The following is a 19102-nucleotide window of genomic DNA, read 5'->3' as shown; positions in this document are numbered from 1 at the left end:
CCGATACGATACAAATAAAAAAATTCAACTAGTGCTAAACACCAATAATCCTAGCTCAAAGGGCTTATTCTATTAAAGAATTTTCACCGTTATTTTTAAAAAATTGAAATACCCATTTAATGAATTTCATCATAGATAAAGGTAAAATAAATAATTAATACAGTAATTAAAGTTACACCTATAACTACATTCCTAGTGTATATGGATGGTGGCATTTGCCGGTATTCATTATAGCAACAAATGTTTAAAGAAATGGTTGTTCTGGCGAGACAGGCAGACTTATAATCGCCAGCCATGATGTGACAATCTTCTATTTAGGATAGAGTGATTTTAATGCTAATGAAGATGGATTTGTATTATAATAATAATATACATTAAATGTCGAATATTTAATTACTATATTGATTGTCTTAACAGAGTAAAAAATAATTGACAGATCGATGTTTAGATTTTCCAAAAGTAAGGGTGGGAATGATTAAAGTAAACCTTGGGTAGTAATAACTATTTTTCCAAGAAAAGTACGCATGCAATAAATTAGGCTTAAACTTATTAATTTAAGATTCATAATCTTCAATACAATTGGCCCGAAACCTCAAATAATGCTAACCATGGAGATTTCCAAACCTGTGTATCTCGTTTTTCGTCTTCTTGCTCTGATAATTGTCATTGAGGTTTCAGGCCGCCCGACGCCTGCATCCAGCTCTGCAGAACTGATTTCAGATGGCGGCAATGATCGTGAAGTCACAAAACAAGCTTCTTATTTACCCAATGACACAGGATTGAAATCTGAAACTCAGGATTGCAAGCAAATGTATGGTTTCTTGCCGTGCTCTAATAATATTTTCGGGCATCTTTTTCTGATACTGGTGTATGAATATCTACTGTTTCATGGCTGCTGGAGGGGAGCAAATTTTTAATATTCTTGGTCGCGGTGTGTTCGGTGCTAGCGCATTTCATATCATCAGTGCCCTCCCTGAGGCCTTGTTAGTTCTCGGCATGGCATTTAAATCTGCTTTTCCTTCTCTCCAATAATATGTAAATAATGAACATCATAACATTACTGGATAAGCTGAAAGATATTTAGAAGTTTTTCTACATGAATTTTTGGTAGACTGATTGTGACCTGAGATTTTTTTTCTTGTGTAGTTCTTCATTCTAGGTTGATTTTGTAAGCTTTCCTTCTTAGAACAATATCATATATAAACACTTTTGAATACACAAATAAGCATATACATATCGCATCATCATGTAATTTAATGAAAAGATAATGAAAAGCTCTCAAATAATCAAGCTAAAACATGAAAACTACTTGTAATTAAGCATAATTTTAATGAATTCAACAGCATCTGAACTCCTGAACAGTAAAGACGAAGCTAAAGATTATGTTCACACTGGAGTTGGGTTGTTGGCTGGATCTTCAATTTGGCAGCTCACTGTAATCTGGGGAACTTGTGTAATACTTGGCAGTCAAGTCCTTCACACTGGTTCTTCAGAGACTAATTATACCTCTCTCTCCAATGGAACAACCACAGAAAATTTTTCTCTTGACACACCCACGTCAAAATTGACAGGTAATCTTCTCTCTTCTGCTTGATTCTCTTAGAATTATTATCCAACCTCTTGCAAGTTAATTATAGAATTACAGATTCCGGTATAACTACTGATAAGGAGATTAAATACATTGCGAGGATTATGTTCTCCTCGTTGACACCATTTCTGATCATTCAACTCCTGAAGATTGCCCAATCGTCATATGGGCAACAAGCAGTGATGTTGATTGATCTTTTTGTTACCCTTGTGTTCTTATTCTTGTACTTCTTCTACCAGGTACTAAACCCTTCACTCTCCTTTTGTTTTAAAATTAATTTTATGGGTTAAATTCTCTTCTCACGTTATAAAGCATTGCTCTCATAAAACTTCTCGTGTCAAATTGTTTGCAGATTTTCCAGCGCTGGATTCAACAAAGAAGACTGGAGTACGTGAAGCATTAGCATTTACTTTTAAGAATCTTAAGGCATGTACAAAGGCATGCTCTAAGACAAATCCTCACTGAGGATGGGAGGCCGAATGTTGCTGCTATACGAAGCTAATCAAATCCCGTCTAACTCAAACAAAGTTCCTTGGGTGGCAAAGTAACTAGAAGTTGATGGGTGCAGGCTTTTCGAAGAGATAGATCGTAATGGAGATGGTGTCATATCACCTTCAGAGCTAAGGGAGGTTCTTCTTGAGGTCAGGTTTAGTGGCCTGCAGATTGATAAGGAGAAAGTAGTTGCCGAAGGGATCAAAGAGTTTGACATTGATGGAGATCAGAAAATAACCAAAGATGAGTTCGGAACTGTATTTACAAGGTGGCTTGATGAGGCAAAGAATGCAATGGATAAAAAATATCATTCACAAGGTGGAATTATGAGACAAGATGGCACACTTGATAAAGCTGCTATTAGAAGGTTAATTGCACTATATTCACCTCCTTTTTATCAGTCCTTTGTTTGTTGCTTTCATTGTAACAATTCTTTTTGCAAAATGAATGACAGGTTGTTTGAAAAAATTGATCTTGACGGAAATAACTTCATTTCTCAACACGAATTGAAAGAACTAATGGTCAATATCAAGTTTGGTAAGGTTCCAGATGAAGCTGTAGCCAAAGTGATTGAAGACTTGACACAAACGGAGACGGCTTGATAAATAGAGAAGAATTTGTCTCTGGAATCGCAAAACTGTTCGAAGCTACCCCATCCTTTAATGAAGTCCCTTCAACAACCCAGACTGAAGATGACATCTACCAAGTAATTCTCTATTCTTTGTTTCTCTCTTTCTCTCTTTACTAGCCGAATAATTACCAGAACATGATTGAAATGTTTGTGCAGAAAACTTGGGAAGAAACAGACAAGCTGGTGGATGATGAAAATAGTATTGGAGTGGTTGAAGATAAGTCAAAATGGGCTTGGCTTAAAGCTATAATGTACGTGGTGATTGGCATTGCTATGTTATCTGTTCTCGCTGAACCTCTGATTTACAGTGTTGAAAATTTCTCCAATTCTGCAAACATACCATCTTTCTTCATCTCATTCATCCTAGTTCCATTGGCAACCAATTTTAGAGCAGCAACTTCAGTAATCTCCGCCGCATATCAGAAGAAACCACGGACTACTTCCTTGGTGAGGTTTGTGTTGTGCCGTTCACTCTGCGTTTCAATTAAATTCTGATATTCTGATTAATTTTCGGCTGTGTCTGCTGCAGATCTATGGTGGGGTATTTATGAACAATGTCCTGGGTTACGCCGTTCTGTTATCGCTTATTTATTTCCGAGGAATCACGTGGGAATATTCTGCTGAATTACTGGCTGTAGTAACCGTTTGCAGTGTGATGGGTGCCATTGCGAGCTTTCGCTCCACCTTCCCTGTCTGGATATCGGTTATAGCGATTCTGCTTTACCCTTTATCTTCGTTCCTCGTTTATCTTTTGAATGATGTTCTGAGTTATGTTTAAGAGAAAATAAGAAATTTTGTTGTATGTTTTTTTCAGTTGATAGGAGAATGATATGAGATTGGTTAGCCAAGCTTGTATTGCGCTAGGAATGAACTGGAGTTTTGTCTTTCGCAAGACATCACATTCTACCAAACAAAAAGCTTTACGTAGTTTGGCTAAGATTTTGCGTGGTTTACATTCAGGGCTATCAATTGTACCTACCAAATCAAGTTTAAATATCTCAAACTCGAGCCCATAAAATATCTCGGATTCAAGTCTTAGATTTGTTCGCCTGAGCTTAAGATTTTTTGTTCAAGCTTATGTATTGACCGTATTCATTCGAACTCATTTTACAATTTTAAAAATTTATAAAAATATTTTTATAATTTCTTAGTAAGATTGGAAAACAGACAAATATACCATCATCTATAATGAATTTTTACGTCTATCAAATCTTAAGCTTTAAAAAACGTTGATTCTATTTTAAACTGTCAATTAAATGAACAATCGTTTTTGTCCAAACACATCTAAGACCTAAATTTTGTTTAGTCAAAAAGTAAATTTTTTAAATTGAATCTAACCCAATTAACAATCGTATTTACATTTATAAAATCAAGTCTAATTCAAGTAATTTGCAAAACAATAAACTCAGTATCGAATACAAAATAAAATTAATATTTAATTAAAAATATATGTTCACTCATATAATTTGAATAATTTGTCCTTGTATCTTGTTGCCTTATTTTTAAATTTAATACCTATAAATTGAGTGGTAAATATATAGTTATTCTCTCCTTATTTATAACGCTTTCTTAACATTCCATTTATCTAGTTTGAAGGAGGATTTTTTATTTTTTTTTACAATTTCAAAACTAGAAGAAAAATAAATCATTATATAATTATAAATTAATTAATTAAAGAAGGCAGCTTTGTGAGGACATTAACGGGTCCACGTTGGGCCTATGTTCAGTCGGAGGCCTAATGATGGCGTTACCTCATTTTCAATCATGTCGAAAAGACATTTCACCATTCCCACAATTGCTTATTTCACAACCTGACGAGACACTTTACCCATTTTAACACGGCGAAATGACATATTTTTTTACCCAAGGAGCGACGAAAATCTAAAACAGTAAAAATTTAAATATTTATTTATCCTCTAATTTTAAAATATTTATTTACACCATAATTTTAATAATTATAACTAAAAATAAAGTCGTAAAATTTTTATTTAAAACAAGTTAAATTTTTTAATTTAAAAGTTAATAAAATTTTTTTATTATTTAATTTAAAAATAATTTTTCATTCTTACTATAAATACTTTTTTAAGGGTTTATATTGTAAAGAATAAATATCGTCTCTCTTAAACTTTAAAATATTATATTTATATCTTAAAAATTTTATTTTATAATGATGTGCATGTCTGATAGCATCTTTCCCTTTCCTTGGTGATTTTCCAATATGAAAACTACTAAAAATCAATTAAAATAGTCACACAAATTTGTATAAAAATTACATAGATCTGCATGTTAACTAATACACATATCGATTTGATGACATCGCACAAACATGGCTTTTTAATATCATCAAAATAATTGACTAAAAAATATATCTAACTTTAAACTTGAGAAATTTTGACATTTTATTTTATGGATTATATAACATATTATAACTAAAAATACACAAATATCATAGGATATAGTTATCCAAAATCTTAGCCAAATTGATTCCAACTTGTTTGTTAGCTCAATTTATTTAAACTTGAACCAAGTCAAGGTGAAACCAATTTGAGATAAAGTTTTGTGGCTTTAATAAACTCAAATTTACGCTTAAGCTAGAGAATAGTTGACTTGATCGATTGATGAGCCACTCAATTTATTTATTAAACTAGTATTGTTTTTTGATAAATAGTGATGAAGATGATTAAAATGAATGAGTCACTCTGCGTCTTGATAGTAGAATTCTGTATTTTATAATGTGTCAAAAATTTAATTTTATATATATATATATGTATATATATATATCGTAATACATATTTTTTAAAAAATAAAATAATAAAAAATTTTAAGTATTATATCATTATGCATCTTAGAAAATATTTTAAAAATCTCTAAAAAAATTTTATATAAACCCCATTGCGTCATTATTTCTCTAAAAAATAATTTTAATCTGTATCAGTAATATGTATTTATCATATTACTTGTATAGTATTGTATAATATATATACCGTATTGTACTAATTTAATATATCTTAAAATACCTATCATTTTTTTATTTATATTATATCATATCAGAAAAACAATGTCATAGTATACAAATAACTATGGCTAAGAACACTTTTGATGACTTTGGCGTCAAGTGAGAGTACATTAACATCTAGGAAAGTTGAACTTGTACACCACTCAAGTTCGAGTTCAATAATTTTATGTCAAACTGAGTTCGAACAATCTTGAATGAGTTTAGTTTAGGGGTGAATATGAACCAAACTAAACTTTTAGTTTGAATTTGATTCGCATAGAAATTGGTTCAGATTGAGTTCAACTTAAGTTTGTTGAGCAAAATTAATGGTGACACAAATTTAATTTGAGTAACAAATTATTTGATTCAGTTTGACTCAAGTTTAGTTTGAATTTATAACTCAAATTGATGACTCAAATTTATAATAAAAATTTATTATTTGAATTCATAACTCAGACTTGTGACTTGGATGGTGAAGATGAACCCAAATTTCCAATACCAGAATTTTTGAGTTGGGTAATAGAATTGCCTTAATGCTTGTAACGGAGCCTGAGCTGTTTGGACTTTGTGCTTGCGTGCGAGCATGAATTTTTGAAGCAGCTGGAGCCTGGGCTTGCAACTGCAACTGATTCGGGTACCCAGCAACCATTTGTGTCTGAGCTTGTGAGTTGTGACACTGTAAAGCTAGGGTTTGTTGGCATGGATAGACTACCCATTTCCAGCATTACCAAGGGGCGAAGTAGATGCTCCATGGCTCTTTCATAGATTACCAAGTCTAATGAGCAACAGAACCAAAACTTTACATAAGCTTAGTACTGAGTCAAATCAACAATGAATTTGAATCATCGATTTGAATTAAACTAAATTATAAATTTAAATTATTAATTTGAATTATAAATTTGAATTAAACACTTTTTAGTTTACGTTTATTTTACTTTAAAAAATGAGTTAAATTAAATGAATTGAAATCCATGAGTCAGTGTCTAAGTAATTATACGGTGCGAGGTCCCCTACTTGGTTTCCCGCAGAAAAAGCAATACAAATAACTAGAGAACAAACATCAAGTGGTACGTAGATGGCCCTACTTTAAACGCGATTTTATATGCAGGGTTGTCATGCTGCCACGATGAAATTAATTAGCTAGGACATTAAGTTTCAAAATGGCATTAATTTTGGTCCATCTTCATCAATTTTCAGGTCCAACTTCAACGTCATTTTTTGATTTTGATATTGACAATTAGTTTGTTGCTTCTCTCCCATTCTCAATTGTCCCATTTACAAAATTTTATTTGCCCTCCAAATCAGATTATTTTATTTACTATTTAGTATTAAACTAAGGTGAAGGTTTTGATTTTTCAAGGTCCGATGGACGGCAAAAAGGAACCAACAAAATCATCAAGATTCATTTATTATAATAGATATTATATGTATATGATATTTCTTTTGGAAATATTTGATTTTCTATTCTAATAATGGATAACAATTTTTTAAGGATGACTTCCATATTGGCTATTCTACTTCTATTGACTTAGAAACCGGTCACTAAATAGTCGGTGGTAGACGATATTGGCGATCGTGGCACTCACGACTACTGTTAGCTCCCTTTAAGCAAATAAATATAATTTCATCTGTTTGACCTCTTCTATTCTATTATTTTTCAATGCTCAAACTGCTTGGAGTTACCGCTTCATCTACGTTCTGAGAGGTTGGAAGAGTGCCCAAATGGCTAACTTTTCTACAGAATCGCTGTTTAGAAATCCCCCAACGCCCCAAAAAAGTCAAAATCAGCGTCCTAATTTTTGTTTGCACCAGCAAATTTAGGTGAAGTCTCCAGGGGATGTGAGTGGCGTAAATTATGAGAGCAATCGTTGAAGTGGCTCCCGTCAGTACAAACAATACCCAGAAACTGTTGAGGCTGAGGCTCGAATTGTCATCGTCCAAATCCACCTCTATACAGTCCACTTCTGTAATCATGCTCATCTCTAATTCTCTCAGCTTCCCCCTTTCGGATACCTTCAGCAGTGCTTCAATCACGCTGGGCAGCAATGGGGATCCCTTCGGAAATGCCTGCAACACGTTGATAAAACCCATCAAAGTCTATTTAAAAGATTCAAGGAGATGAAAATCCAGAGAAAGAATGAGTATTACGAATCCAAAGCCTCCAACTTTGTATGTAGGTCCAACCATGGTGAAGCTTTTGCAGTATCTTGCCAGGAAGATTTTGGCCTCTGCAACTTCAAGAAATATTGCTCCAATCTCTCTGGTTTTAAGGCCGTTGGCGTAATCTTGAAGAGACGAATAACCCTTTAGGTTTTCTCCTTTGAAGTTCAACACATCGATCAAATAACTTCTGACAAAAGATACATTAGAGTAACCAACGATTGCATTGCTATTCTTCAAGGATTCTATGTTATCAATTGTTGGCTCCATGCCTTGCACAGTGAGTATGCTGGCGAGATTCGCCGTGTAAGTCTGGCTTATGATTAGTGCCACAAACAGCCACACCACCATCGTCATCCTCGACAGATTGCTGTGTAGTCTTTCGCCTTTATTACAAAAAATATGTCAATAAAGTATTGCTAATTAAAGAACTAATGATGAATTAAATGATTTTCACTACCATTTAAGGAGAAAAGTGTGCTGAAGGATAACCACAGAAAGGTTCCCGTCTGATGGAATGCAGAGCCTGTTAGCTCAGGCCAGTGATTTCTCTCTATAAGCCATACCACAAAGCCATTGTAGATGCTGACGATGACTGTTAAAATCCACATCGCCTTTGTAAAGGGCTTCATGAATAACAATGCTTTGTTGCTTGATTTCTGAACTGGGGCTATCATCACCAATCCCGATTCTGTATACGGATGTGTGAAGTCTGCATACTTGCATCTCTTCGACACTATTGCTACATCCCCAACTACTGCATCAAAATTCTGCAAACTTTCAAATGTGATTAATCAGAACGGCAGTAAGAGAGATGGATTCTATAGTGGGAAGCCCTTTTTTTACCTTCAAGGAAATTTGTGTTACTAAATCATCATATGAGCCATTGAAGGGGAAAAATTTGTATGGCAAATGGAACGGCAAGAACTCCACTACTGCTTTGAAAAGCTGAATGGAAAATCCATCGAAGCCACTGACATTTCCCAGCTCATCATATGCAACATCAACATACTCTTTGAATTCGCCTCCTACAGGCACGCCGATTCTCAATGGTTCTTCACTGGTTGCTGGTTCTGTCCATCCTTTTGGGGTATACAAAGGAGCCCCAGGCCAAACAACTTGCCCCAAATCTTTCAGGGAAGAGTTATGAGTGGTAGAATTATCGATTGTCTCGGAGAAATCTAATCCGTCTGTCCAGAATCCAAGTTCTCTGTAACTCCTTCCAACTAGATTAATGATTTGATATATGCGAGCTGGAGCCAACTTCTGGTTGATGAATTGAACCTTTCCTGTTAAACCGAAGAAGTCAGTAAGCAAAATTCTCTGTAACAACGTTTGGTTATTTCCCTTCTTGTTGCTTTCTCTCATTGCTGAAGCCACTGACCGCACGGCATCATATGCTTGCACCGCAAAAACTCCAGGCTCGTGTTTACTTTCCTCAGGATACTCTGAGCCAAATCGTTTGTGAAATCTCTTGGAGAAATCCTGAAACTGGGGGTTGTCTTCAGGAATGTAGCTCCGAACTCCGATAATTCCTTGCATCAACGAGGAGATGGTGGCGCCATTGATAGAATGCACAACACTCGTAAAGGAGTCTGTAGTTATCCAAATATAGTCTTTTTGCATCATCTTCATCTTCTTCGCCCTTTCGAATAGATTTTCGGCTAATGGCAAGGGTAAATGAACCACAAACACTCTACATGGACTACTTTTAAGCTTGTGGAGCTCTTTGGTCAATCTAGATGAATTGATTATAAAAGGTGAGAGAGCAAGAACTTGGCTAATTTCTGCTCCTACTTCTCGTAAGGCATCGGAGAGATGAGGTATGATTCCGGTAGCCGAAGAACCTACATCTTCATAGATTACAGTTACCTGGTGCCATTCCCAGGACTGCGCAATTGCAGCTATGGCTTTCATTTGCGCATACTGGTTTGGTGACGCTTCAAGTAGAAAAGGCCACTTTTCTGCAGCCCAGTTGGGAGTTGCATCACCAAAAGAAAGAACTGGAATCTGATCGTTGCTGGCTACCTCCGCAACCATTGACGTTTCTTCCCATGTCTGTGGTCCAAGAATCGCTTCAACTTCTTGTGTGTTGATAAGATCCCTTGCTGTGATTAATGAAAACAGTACCATGCATATAAAATTAGAACCATACTTTTAGAAATATATATGTATGTATATATATGTTTACCTGCAAGGGCAGCTTGAAGAGGTTCTCTCATGGAGGTTCTTATTTGCAGAACCAGACTGTGATTGCTGTCGACATTGAAATCTTCCACCGCCATCTCCATAGCTACAATCTGTTCTTTACCAATACGAGAAGTGTTGTCAACAATGGCACCGATAATGCCGTTAACATGGTTGTTTTCTATATCAGCAGCAGCTTCAATAGTTGTTAATATGAATATCAACTCGAAAAGCAAGAAAGACAAGAAACTAAGATTCATGTTCTTTCTCTCTGGAGAAGGAGATTAAGTATATTATGGTTGCCATTCAGCTCCTATTTATAAACAAATAATTAGAAAGAATCTTCAACGTTTCGTTTGCTCTAAGAATTGTTGTTTAATTTTATGCTCACGAAAAAATTTCCAGTCAAAGTCAATTCCAGGAACCCATACTAAAATTTCGTGGAAATGTGCTTGCAGGTAACTACATCACAAATTCTCAGACCAATCTTTGTATTAAATTGGAATCTCTTGAATCTTTTCCCCCTTTAACTTATTAATGAGTAATTTCCATGTAGAATTCATCTACCATATTTACTCGTTCAAATAAAGACTAGAATGTGACTTTTAATCGGTATTTTCGAATGTTCCTTGAGCACCTACCACGACGATGAACTGACTTTTATCAAGATTACTTTGATTGACCTAAAATAAGAATTGGTTTTCCTATATTTGTATTAAAAGTCTTAAGTTCTTGCAAGATTTTTAGAAGCTTTTGATTCTATAATTAAATACCATTTCCTATATATGTGTTTAGCACAAGGTAAACATTTGGAATTGTTTTTTTTTTTTTAATTTTAATCTGAGAAAATATAAAGGTTTGAAGAACAAAATTTTGAAGTCTCTAATGAAAAGAAAAAAAAATCTTTACAAAATTTTGCATTCTAATGCATTAATCAGTACTGAAAAATTAGTCTGAAATTCTGAAAAATGTTACTTTGTCGTGGTAAAGAGGTTCTTCTTATTGACCACGACAAAGGAGTTAATATATAATAGAGGTCAAAGGACTTATTCCCACCCAAAGCATTTAGTTTTTCCAAGTTTCATCTTATTAACTTTGAAAATCTCAAACACTCACCTATAAGAGGTTAAATTTATTAATTTTAAAAGTAAAATTGTTATTTCATCTGTAATATTAAAAATAAACTAAAATTTAATCTCTTTTTCTCCCCCTAAACCATAAAAACTAAAAATTTTTCTCTTGAATTAAGTTTAAAAAAATAACATTCCCCCCTAGGATTTAATTTTTAATCTCCGGTGCCAAATCTAGTGTTATCGCTAGCAATGAAGAGTTCCCAACACATCACTATGCTCCAATGGTCTCTCTTCCCGCCTCTGAAACTTCGATCGATAAAGATCTCCTCTTTGTTATGAAGACAAAACTCTTTTTCTTCTTAGATTTTGTTTTCATCTGAAAAGATGATCGTTTTCTCTGACAAAATCTTCGTTGGCGAAGTTTTGGAAGAGGAGAGAGAGACAGTCTGAGTATGGTAATGCATCGGGACTCTTCATTGCCATCAATGAGACTAGATTTGAAGTCGAAGATTAAAAACTAAATTCCAGAAGAAAAATGTCATTTTTTAAAACTTAGTTTAAAGAAAAAAAATTTTAGTTTTTAGGGTCTAAAGAAAAAAAAATTAAATTTTAAGAAACTGGAGTTTCGTTAACTTTAATTACTCATAAATAAGTGTTTGAAATTTTCAAAACTATAAAAGAAAAAATTAGCAAAACAATATATTTTAGGTGGAAATAAATCCTTTGACCTACAATAGAAAGTATTTTATATATTTTCACAATTCAACAACTCTTGTCGTGTAAATTACAAAAATGCATTACTATCAACGTGAGAAATTCTAGGTAAGTTGAGTTGCCTACCCAATAAAGTACCCATCGCAATTGGAAATAGACATTATATGAGTTGACTACGAGAGCTTTGATCAATACTATGCATGAATGAGACTCAGTATTTTTTGAGTAGTTTTATTCTGGATTAAAATGATATATTTTATGTGATATTTTTTTTAAATTAAATTAATTATATCAAAAAAATAAAATTTCAAATTCTTTGGTCAGTTCTACAACGATTGTACATGATATTATCATAAATTTCAGATAATACTTGTACCATGAATTTCAAGAAAAAAATTTATCAAATATTATATTTGACAATTAAATTTGTATTTCCTTCTTTATCTTAGAATTACTTAGCTCATGGTAAATCAAAGCATATATTCCTCAAGTAATGTAATACATATTTATTTTGAGGATATAAATGAGTATACACTTATATGTGTTATTATATAATTGATAATTACATTATCTTTAATTCAAAATTATTTAATCACATAATAACATATATTAAATATATACTTATTTGTGTATATGAAACGAATATACATGGTATTTTTTTATATTCCTCAATCTCCTACTAAATTAATTAACAAGTGTGGAGAAATTATAGTCCACTGAAATTGGAGACTGGTCTTCAGTTTCACCGAGTAAATTAATTTTTGGGACGACAGAATCTTGTTTGACTCTAGATGGATAGTTGGAACTCTTATAGAATTTGAATCAGGCTATGTTCCATTTTGACCCAGTTGAACTAATTCGCATTTATATAAGGATACCTAAGTATTAACTCAGCTATAAGATGACAAACCCTATACTTTAAACAATTAACTCTGTATATAAAAAAATAATATCATGTATATAATTTTGAATACAAATAATAATGTGTTAGTATATGATTAGTGTTAGTTTATCTTTAATTTTTAACTATCTAATCATTATTTGTGCAAAAAATTATACATATAACACTACTCTTATATAAATTTTGAATTTAAAAGAAGAAAGTTGAGTAATTAATTTGGAGTTTATCAATTGTATAGATTAAATAACCTTCAATTTCCGAATACCTATGTGTATATGACATATTCCAACTATATTTTATCTAATCGATGTAGACATTGTTAATGACTTAATAACGGAGATGTTAGATGTACTCAGTTAACCTTCATCCAACCGTTAATGTAAGTTGTCTAAAGTATTACCGTCTAAACATGGCAGACCCTACTAAAAACGAGCCTATAAGGATGCCATTTGGTGTCACTATCGAACATAACAAGGATATGGAGATTATCCTTGACATAAGGATAGCTCTCCAGTAAAATGGTACTCTGAATTGTGAGTATCTTGCCAGGTAATAGACTTTAAAGGATTTCAAAATGAGTTAGGAATTCAAATGTGCATCAAAGTGATTCAAATGAAAGATTTGAGAGTGTCATAATATTGTTTTACAATAAGGGTATCGTATGATTAGATGAAAGAGGATATAACATACCAGTCAAGTCTAAAGACCTTTAGGGGGTGTTTGGTTGAAGTTTTTTAAAATTACCTTGATAATCTATCTTTTATTCCCTTATTTGGTTTGTCAGTAATAAAAGATTACAGTAATCTTCTATTATCAATGCTAACGTGACAGATAATATAGATGGTAATCTGATTATCACCTTCACCTTAGGTATTTAAAGATTACTGAGGTAATCTTAAGTTTATTATAATTATATTATTATTTATTAATTTTTTGAGATAAAAATAAATTTATTTTTAGTTAATATGACAAATAATATAAAAAATATTTAAAAATAATTATATTCAAGGGCATTTAAGTAAAATAATTTACTAGTAATCTTTTATTACCTTTAATCAAACACAATAATTATTTATACCTACTAAATTTTATCAAACATAGTAATCATTTATACTCAGTAATCTTCTAAGTAATCTATCTTCAAGGTGATCTTTTTATTTTGGTAATAAAACATTACCCAAACCAAACGCCCCCTTAAAGCATAATTTGTTTATAGTGGCTTGATTCATACATGAGCCTATAAACAAAAAAAAAAAAAAGCAAGAAAATCATTTTAAAATCTTACAAAATATTCTCACATAAATAAGTAGGATATTCCTAAAATTCTACCACAAAAATAGGCTAGTATTAAAATTTTTATTCTTATAAAGATAATTTTGATCGTTCATTTAGACAGATATATATAGATTTGAATTATTTAATATACTAATAGAATTGTATAAATAACTAATTTTAGATACTGTTATCGAGATTAATAAAATAAAGTTTTGTCTCTAAATATTTTTTTCTCTGATATTTGAGAATTGTGAGTTTTTTCAAACTTACATAGTAACAATGTAGCATTTATGCATTAAGTTTGGACTATTATAATACTATTTACTATAAAATAGTATTATATATATTTATTTTGAATTTACGTTTATTAATTTTCGATAACATCATGATTGTACTAATTTGTCAAATATCTTTTTTTTTCAAATTTATTCTGGACGTTATATATGCTTTGGATTATTGTTTAAGAAAATTACATCATTCTTTCAAGATTCACCTTTGGAATTGGAAATTTAGAACTTAAGAAAAGGGGTGCCTAAGCTAGAACTTCAATATTGTTGCCGATTCCCATATTAGCATTTCCAACTTCAATCTTTCTATTACTGTCCTCAATGCTAGCTCTTCGATGTTGCCGCCACTGATTTGTTACAACAAACATGAGTTTCCAAATTGCTTTGTGTAGAATGCCATGGCGATCAGATTGGTCTGTCTTCCATTTGTAATGAGTGACATATAGTATCAGAGCGAATGTAGATGTTGCACCTGTTAACACAAAGAGTTCGAAAAAACTTCTGGCCCTCAGACTTGAAATTTCATCATTTGAATCCGCTTCCACACAATGTTCAGATCCCAGCACTCTCTTCTCTATGTTCTGTAGCTTCCCACTTTCAGATATATTCAAAAGAGCTTCAGTTATGCTAGGAAGCAGCTGCGATCCCCTCGGAAATGCCTAAAAATGCACTGTTAAATAATTTTTTTTATATGTGCTAACATTAATTATGATTTTAGTTTAATAAAATCAGATAATTAAATAGTTTAATAATAATTTATAGATACACTTAAGTGATCAATAAGAATATATTAATTAGGTATTTCAAGGGGGTAAAACTAGTTATGTAAATACAAATAATTTTGTGAGTTTACAAATTTAAATTGTATGACATTCCAAATATTTCTATAAGCCTAAAGAATTTTAATTTAATATTTTATAATTTATATCTAGAATCTAGAATTAGCATTGCATGATTTTATATTTATTTATATAAATAATATCTTAGATGCACTTGTGTCATGAAAAACCCTAGAAGTTCAGTAGAACTCGGATAAAGAGAGAGGAAGAACTACTTACAAACCCATATCCTCCGACTTTGTAAGTAGGTCCAGCAATGGTGAAGCGTTTGCAATATATTGCAAGGAATAAGTTGGCCACAGGAACTTCAAGAAATATAGCTGCTATATCTCCATTTTTAAGGTCTCTAGCATAAGCATCAGGAGAAGTGTATCCCTTCATGTTTTTGGGCTTAAAGTGCAACACATCCACCAAATATTTCGAAACGAACGAGGCATTAGAGTGACCCACCTTTGCATTGTTTTTCTGCAGTGATTCAACGCTTGATATCATCGGTTCAAGGTTCTGTCCCGTGAGTATGCTGGCGAGGTTGGCCGTGTAAGTCTGCGTAATGATTAATGCCACAAATAGCCAAATCACCATTATCATGCGCGATAAATTACTGTGTAGTATGCTTCCTTTCATCACCAAATCGAATTGTTAGCAGATAATCTAAATCTGAAACGGGCTAGCTAAAAGGGTTGGTGATTAAATTAATTACCTTGAACGGAGACGAGAGTAGTGAAGGAAAAACAAAGCAAGGTTCCTGTTTGATTCAGCGGTGATTTTGGAGGCTCAGAGCAGTGATGTCGCTCTATCAACCATACCACAAAACCATTGTAGATAGTTATGGCAGCAATTAGAATCCATAAGGCTTTTGTGAATGGTTTTATGAAAAACCATTCTTTGTGGTGTGATTTTGGTTGAAAAGGGACAACCATTACTAATCCCGATTCTGTGTATGGTGGTGTGAATTCTGCATACTTGCATCGCGTGGCAGTAATGGCTATATCGCCTACTGCAGCATCAAAATTCTGCTTCCATTCAAAGAAAATTTCAAGAAATTTTAAAATTAAACAGGTAGGAACTGAAAAGAAGTAAGAAAATCTCGCACCTTGAGGTGAATTTGCCTCACTAAATCTGTGTACGTGCCATTGAAGGGATAGAATTTATATGGCAAATCAAATGGCACCTCATTCACGATTTCTCTGAAAAGTTCAATTGCAATTCCGGAAAATGTGGTCTCATTTTTCCACGGATCATCTTCCACATTCACATACTGTTTGAATAAGGAACTGGTGGGCACTCCTATTCTCAGAGTTGTGGGTAGAGTCCATCCTTTTGGAATATTATAAGTTTCTCCTGGCCAAAACACTTGGCCTGATTCTTTCATTAAAGAATTATGAGTAGAATTCTGATCAATAGTCTCCTGGAAACCAAATTCATTCGACCAGAATCCAAGTTCCTTAAAACTTCTTTCCCTCACATTCACGATCTGAAAAACTCGAGGAACTGCCGTCTGGTTATGAAAATAACTGAGCAAAATCTTTTCCAGTAACTCTACCCTTCCGTTCTTACTTTCCTTCATTGCTGTACACACAGCCCACGCAGCTTCATAAGCCTGCAAAGCGTGAATTCCAGGCCTTGAATTCTCTTCTTCAGGATATTTCAAGGTAAAACTTTTCCGAAATTTCTCAGAGAAATCCTTGAAATGAGAGCCATTTTCAGGGAAGTACCTCTTGACTCCTAAAATTCCTTGGATTGAAACAAGGGTGAAGGCATCAGTGGAATGGAGAAGGCTTGTAAAAGGATCCGTAGTGATCCACACGTAACCCTCTTCCATCATGTTCATCTTCTTCGCGGTTTCGAAAAGACTCACAGCCATAGGCACAGATAAATGCACCACAAAGACTCTACACTGACCTTCTTGAAGCCGTCTAAGCTCTTTAGATAATGTAGAAGAAGCAAAAGGAGGCAAAGCAATAAAGTCTACAATTTCTACACCTTTTTCTTTCAAGGCATCTGATAGATGAGGTATCACTCCTGTAGCTGAAGAGTCAATATCCTCATATATTGCTGTGACCTGTGTCCACTCCCAGGACTCCACAATTGCCGCTATGGCTTGCATTTGTGCATACAGCTGGTTCGGTGAAGCAGCAAGCAGAAAGGGCCACCTCTTCGATGAAAATCCTGGAGCTGAGTCGGCAAGCGACAGAAGCGGGATGTGTTTTTCAGTACAGACTTGAGCTACAACAGAAACCTCTTCCCATGTCTGTGGTCCGATGATAGCTTGTGCATTTTGCACACTGATAAGATCCATGGCTGCAGTGATACATTTATACATTGAATTAAAACCATTGAAATTCAAGGTTGAGTTGATCAAATCAAAGTAACTATCAAGCTTGCATCTTTACAGTAATCAACTTCTGTATACAATTCCTACTTCCAAACATGTATTTATGCATTTCATATATAAATTTAATAAATAGAACTTATTTTTAACTTCTTTTAGCAGAGTTTGAAGACCACTTGTTATTTTATGTAATGTTACAAAGAGAAATATTTTTATTCTCGACACTCTTAACAAGGAAAAGGTGACGGTGAAAAATTTGTAATTATCAATATAATTTTCTAATTATAAGAACTATGTTAAAGTTATAAATTTATTTAATTTTAATAAAATATAAATAATAGTTTATTAAAATTATAAAAATAATATTTATAATAATAAAATATTTATTAACTCATTACAATGTTAGTTTTTGTTTTAAATGCTAATAGCTCAGGATTCAAAAAGATGAAGGATACCCTATAACACTTTCCTTCTATAAAATTGAACTTACTGAAGATGATTTATATCAGAAGATCATATATATATATATATATATATATATATATATATGTATGTATATGTATGTATGTTTGTGATTACCTGCAAGAGCTGCAGTAACAGGTTTTCCCTGAGAGTTCCTTATGTGAATAACCAGAGTCTGATTGGTGTAGCTATTGAAGTCCTGCACTGCCATCTCCATAGCTACTTGCTCTTCTTTACCAATACGAGAACTGTTATTAACAATGGCACCTATTACACCCTTCACACGCCCGTTCGTAACTGTCAAAGCAGTGTGAGCGTTTCCATTAATATTAGCTGCTGCCTTCGCCGGAAACATGAACAGAAACAGCAAGGAAAAGACAGAGACGACATGAAAAATATTCATTACGTCCAAAAGCACTGGAGAGAATCCTCTCTTGATTTTTTACTGTCTGCAGGGTATATATGTATCTTCGATCCAGCAATGGTCTGAACTCGTTCTTTGACCTATATTTCTTCAAAGTCAAGCATGATATAATGGAAAATACAACAGTTTGAGTAGTAAAGTCTTAAGTTATGGTTCGTATGTATTAACTGCAGTCTGATTGAGATTTAAGAAAGAAGATTAGTGCAAGGTTGTCCTTTTGAAAGCCATGTAATATTGACTATATTGATAAAACTATTATTTAATTAGCCAGTTCGATAACGCCTAAATTTTCTTGTGTGCCTGGACCACTAAACGTGTAAGACAAGCACAGGCTGGTATGAACGTGGAAATTGGCCACAAAATTTCCCTACATCGATTTATTCTTGCAGCTTTCTTACGAAATGTCCAACGTAATCATTAATACATTAGACTTTGAACTTGTAATTTTCCGAAACACGTGAAGAGAACCCAGTGGCGTTTTTTATTCTAATTTAATAGACGGAACGACTATTCTCCTTTAAATTAAGTGAAAATGACAAATTTGTACAAACCAAAAAATAATAAAATTAAGCATATTTAATTTAAATATATAAATAAATATATGTTTAATATATATTATTATATGATTTGATAATTTTAAATTAAAAATAAAATAATAGTTAATTATATAATAATATATATAAATATATATCTATTTATATATTTAAAATAAATATATATAAAATTATCCATTAAAAAAAAT

The 19102-nt window shown here is 33.0% G+C and overlaps 3 protein-coding genes across 3 annotated transcripts; 1 reads left to right on the top strand and 2 right to left on the bottom strand.

Moving 5' to 3' along the window:
- The first annotated feature begins 608 nt into the window (after nucleotides 1-608).
- Nucleotides 609-3489, top strand: LOC123226942 (sodium/calcium exchanger NCL2-like). Its single transcript, XM_044651563.1, has 8 exons — nucleotides 609-816; nucleotides 1344-1571; nucleotides 1646-1827; nucleotides 1941-1975; nucleotides 2157-2447; nucleotides 2535-2646; nucleotides 2829-3158; nucleotides 3241-3489. The coding sequence occupies exons 1-8, from the start codon at nucleotides 609-611 to the stop codon at nucleotides 3487-3489; spliced, it is 1635 nt and encodes a 544-aa protein (XP_044507498.1).
- A 3715-nt stretch (nucleotides 3490-7204) lies between these two features.
- LOC123218498 (glutamate receptor 2.7-like) lies at nucleotides 7205-10069 on the bottom strand. The gene is made up of 4 exons (XM_044639974.1): nucleotides 8713-10069; nucleotides 8327-8636; nucleotides 7855-8252; nucleotides 7205-7773 (listed from the first exon to the last, which is right to left on the bottom strand). Exons 1-4 carry the CDS (start codon nucleotides 9997-9999, stop codon nucleotides 7357-7359), a joined length of 2412 nt encoding a protein of 803 aa, XP_044495909.1. The 5' UTR covers nucleotides 10000-10069; the 3' UTR covers nucleotides 7205-7356.
- Nucleotides 10070-14452: 4383 nt separating this feature from the next.
- LOC123194116 (glutamate receptor 2.8-like) lies at nucleotides 14453-18324 on the bottom strand. The gene is made up of 5 exons (XM_044607274.1): nucleotides 18054-18324; nucleotides 16236-17443; nucleotides 15843-16155; nucleotides 15362-15759; nucleotides 14453-14962 (listed from the first exon to the last, which is right to left on the bottom strand). The coding sequence occupies exons 1-5, from the start codon at nucleotides 18289-18291 to the stop codon at nucleotides 14549-14551; spliced, it is 2571 nt and encodes an 856-aa protein (XP_044463209.1). The 5' UTR covers nucleotides 18292-18324; the 3' UTR covers nucleotides 14453-14548.
- Between the last annotated feature and the right edge of the window lie 778 nt (nucleotides 18325-19102).

The sequence above is a fragment of the Mangifera indica genome, chromosome 1 (genome assembly GCF_011075055.1).
Source record: "Mangifera indica cultivar Alphonso chromosome 1, CATAS_Mindica_2.1, whole genome shotgun sequence".
In the NCBI taxonomy this organism is placed as follows: domain Eukaryota; kingdom Viridiplantae; phylum Streptophyta; class Magnoliopsida; order Sapindales; family Anacardiaceae; genus Mangifera; species Mangifera indica.
The sequence above is the reverse complement of the archived record's forward strand: the minus strand, read 5'-3'. Positions and strand labels throughout refer to the sequence as shown.

What these genes read in the sequence shown, in the direction of transcription:
- LOC123226942 (XM_044651563.1), top strand. Translation starts at nt 609, where the DNA reads ATGGAGATTTCCAAACCTGTGTATCTCGTTTTTCGTCTTCTTGCTCTG. An exon ending in ACCCACGTCAAAATTGACAG is followed by an intron (nt 1,572 to 1,645) that starts GTAATCTTCTCT and finishes ATAGAATTACAG; the next exon opens with ATTCCGGTATAACTACTGAT. An exon ending in TCTTGTACTTCTTCTACCAG is followed by an intron (nt 1,828 to 1,940) that starts GTACTAAACCCT and finishes AATTGTTTGCAG; the next exon opens with ATTTTCCAGCGCTGGATTCA.
- LOC123194116 (XM_044607274.1), bottom strand. Translation starts at nt 18,291, where the DNA reads ATGTTTCCGGCGAAGGCAGCAGCTAATATTAATGGAAACGCTCACACT. An exon ending in TGTTACTGCAGCTCTTGCAG is followed by an intron (nt 17,444 to 18,053) that starts GTAATCACAAAC and finishes GTATCACTGCAG; the next exon opens with CCATGGATCTTATCAGTGTG. An exon ending in AAGTCGGAGGATATGGGTTT is followed by an intron (nt 14,963 to 15,361) that starts GTAAGTAGTTCT and finishes GTGCATTTTTAG; the next exon opens with GCATTTCCGAGGGGATCGCA.
- LOC123218498 (XM_044639974.1), bottom strand. Translation starts at nt 9,999, where the DNA reads ATGGTACTGTTTTCATTAATCACAGCAAGGGATCTTATCAACACACAA. An exon ending in TAACACAAATTTCCTTGAAG is followed by an intron (nt 8,637 to 8,712) that starts GTAAAAAAAGGG and finishes GAAAGTTTGCAG; the next exon opens with AATTTTGATGCAGTAGTTGG. An exon ending in CACACTTTTCTCCTTAAATG is followed by an intron (nt 8,253 to 8,326) that starts GTAGTGAAAATC and finishes TTTGTAATAAAG; the next exon opens with GCGAAAGACTACACAGCAAT.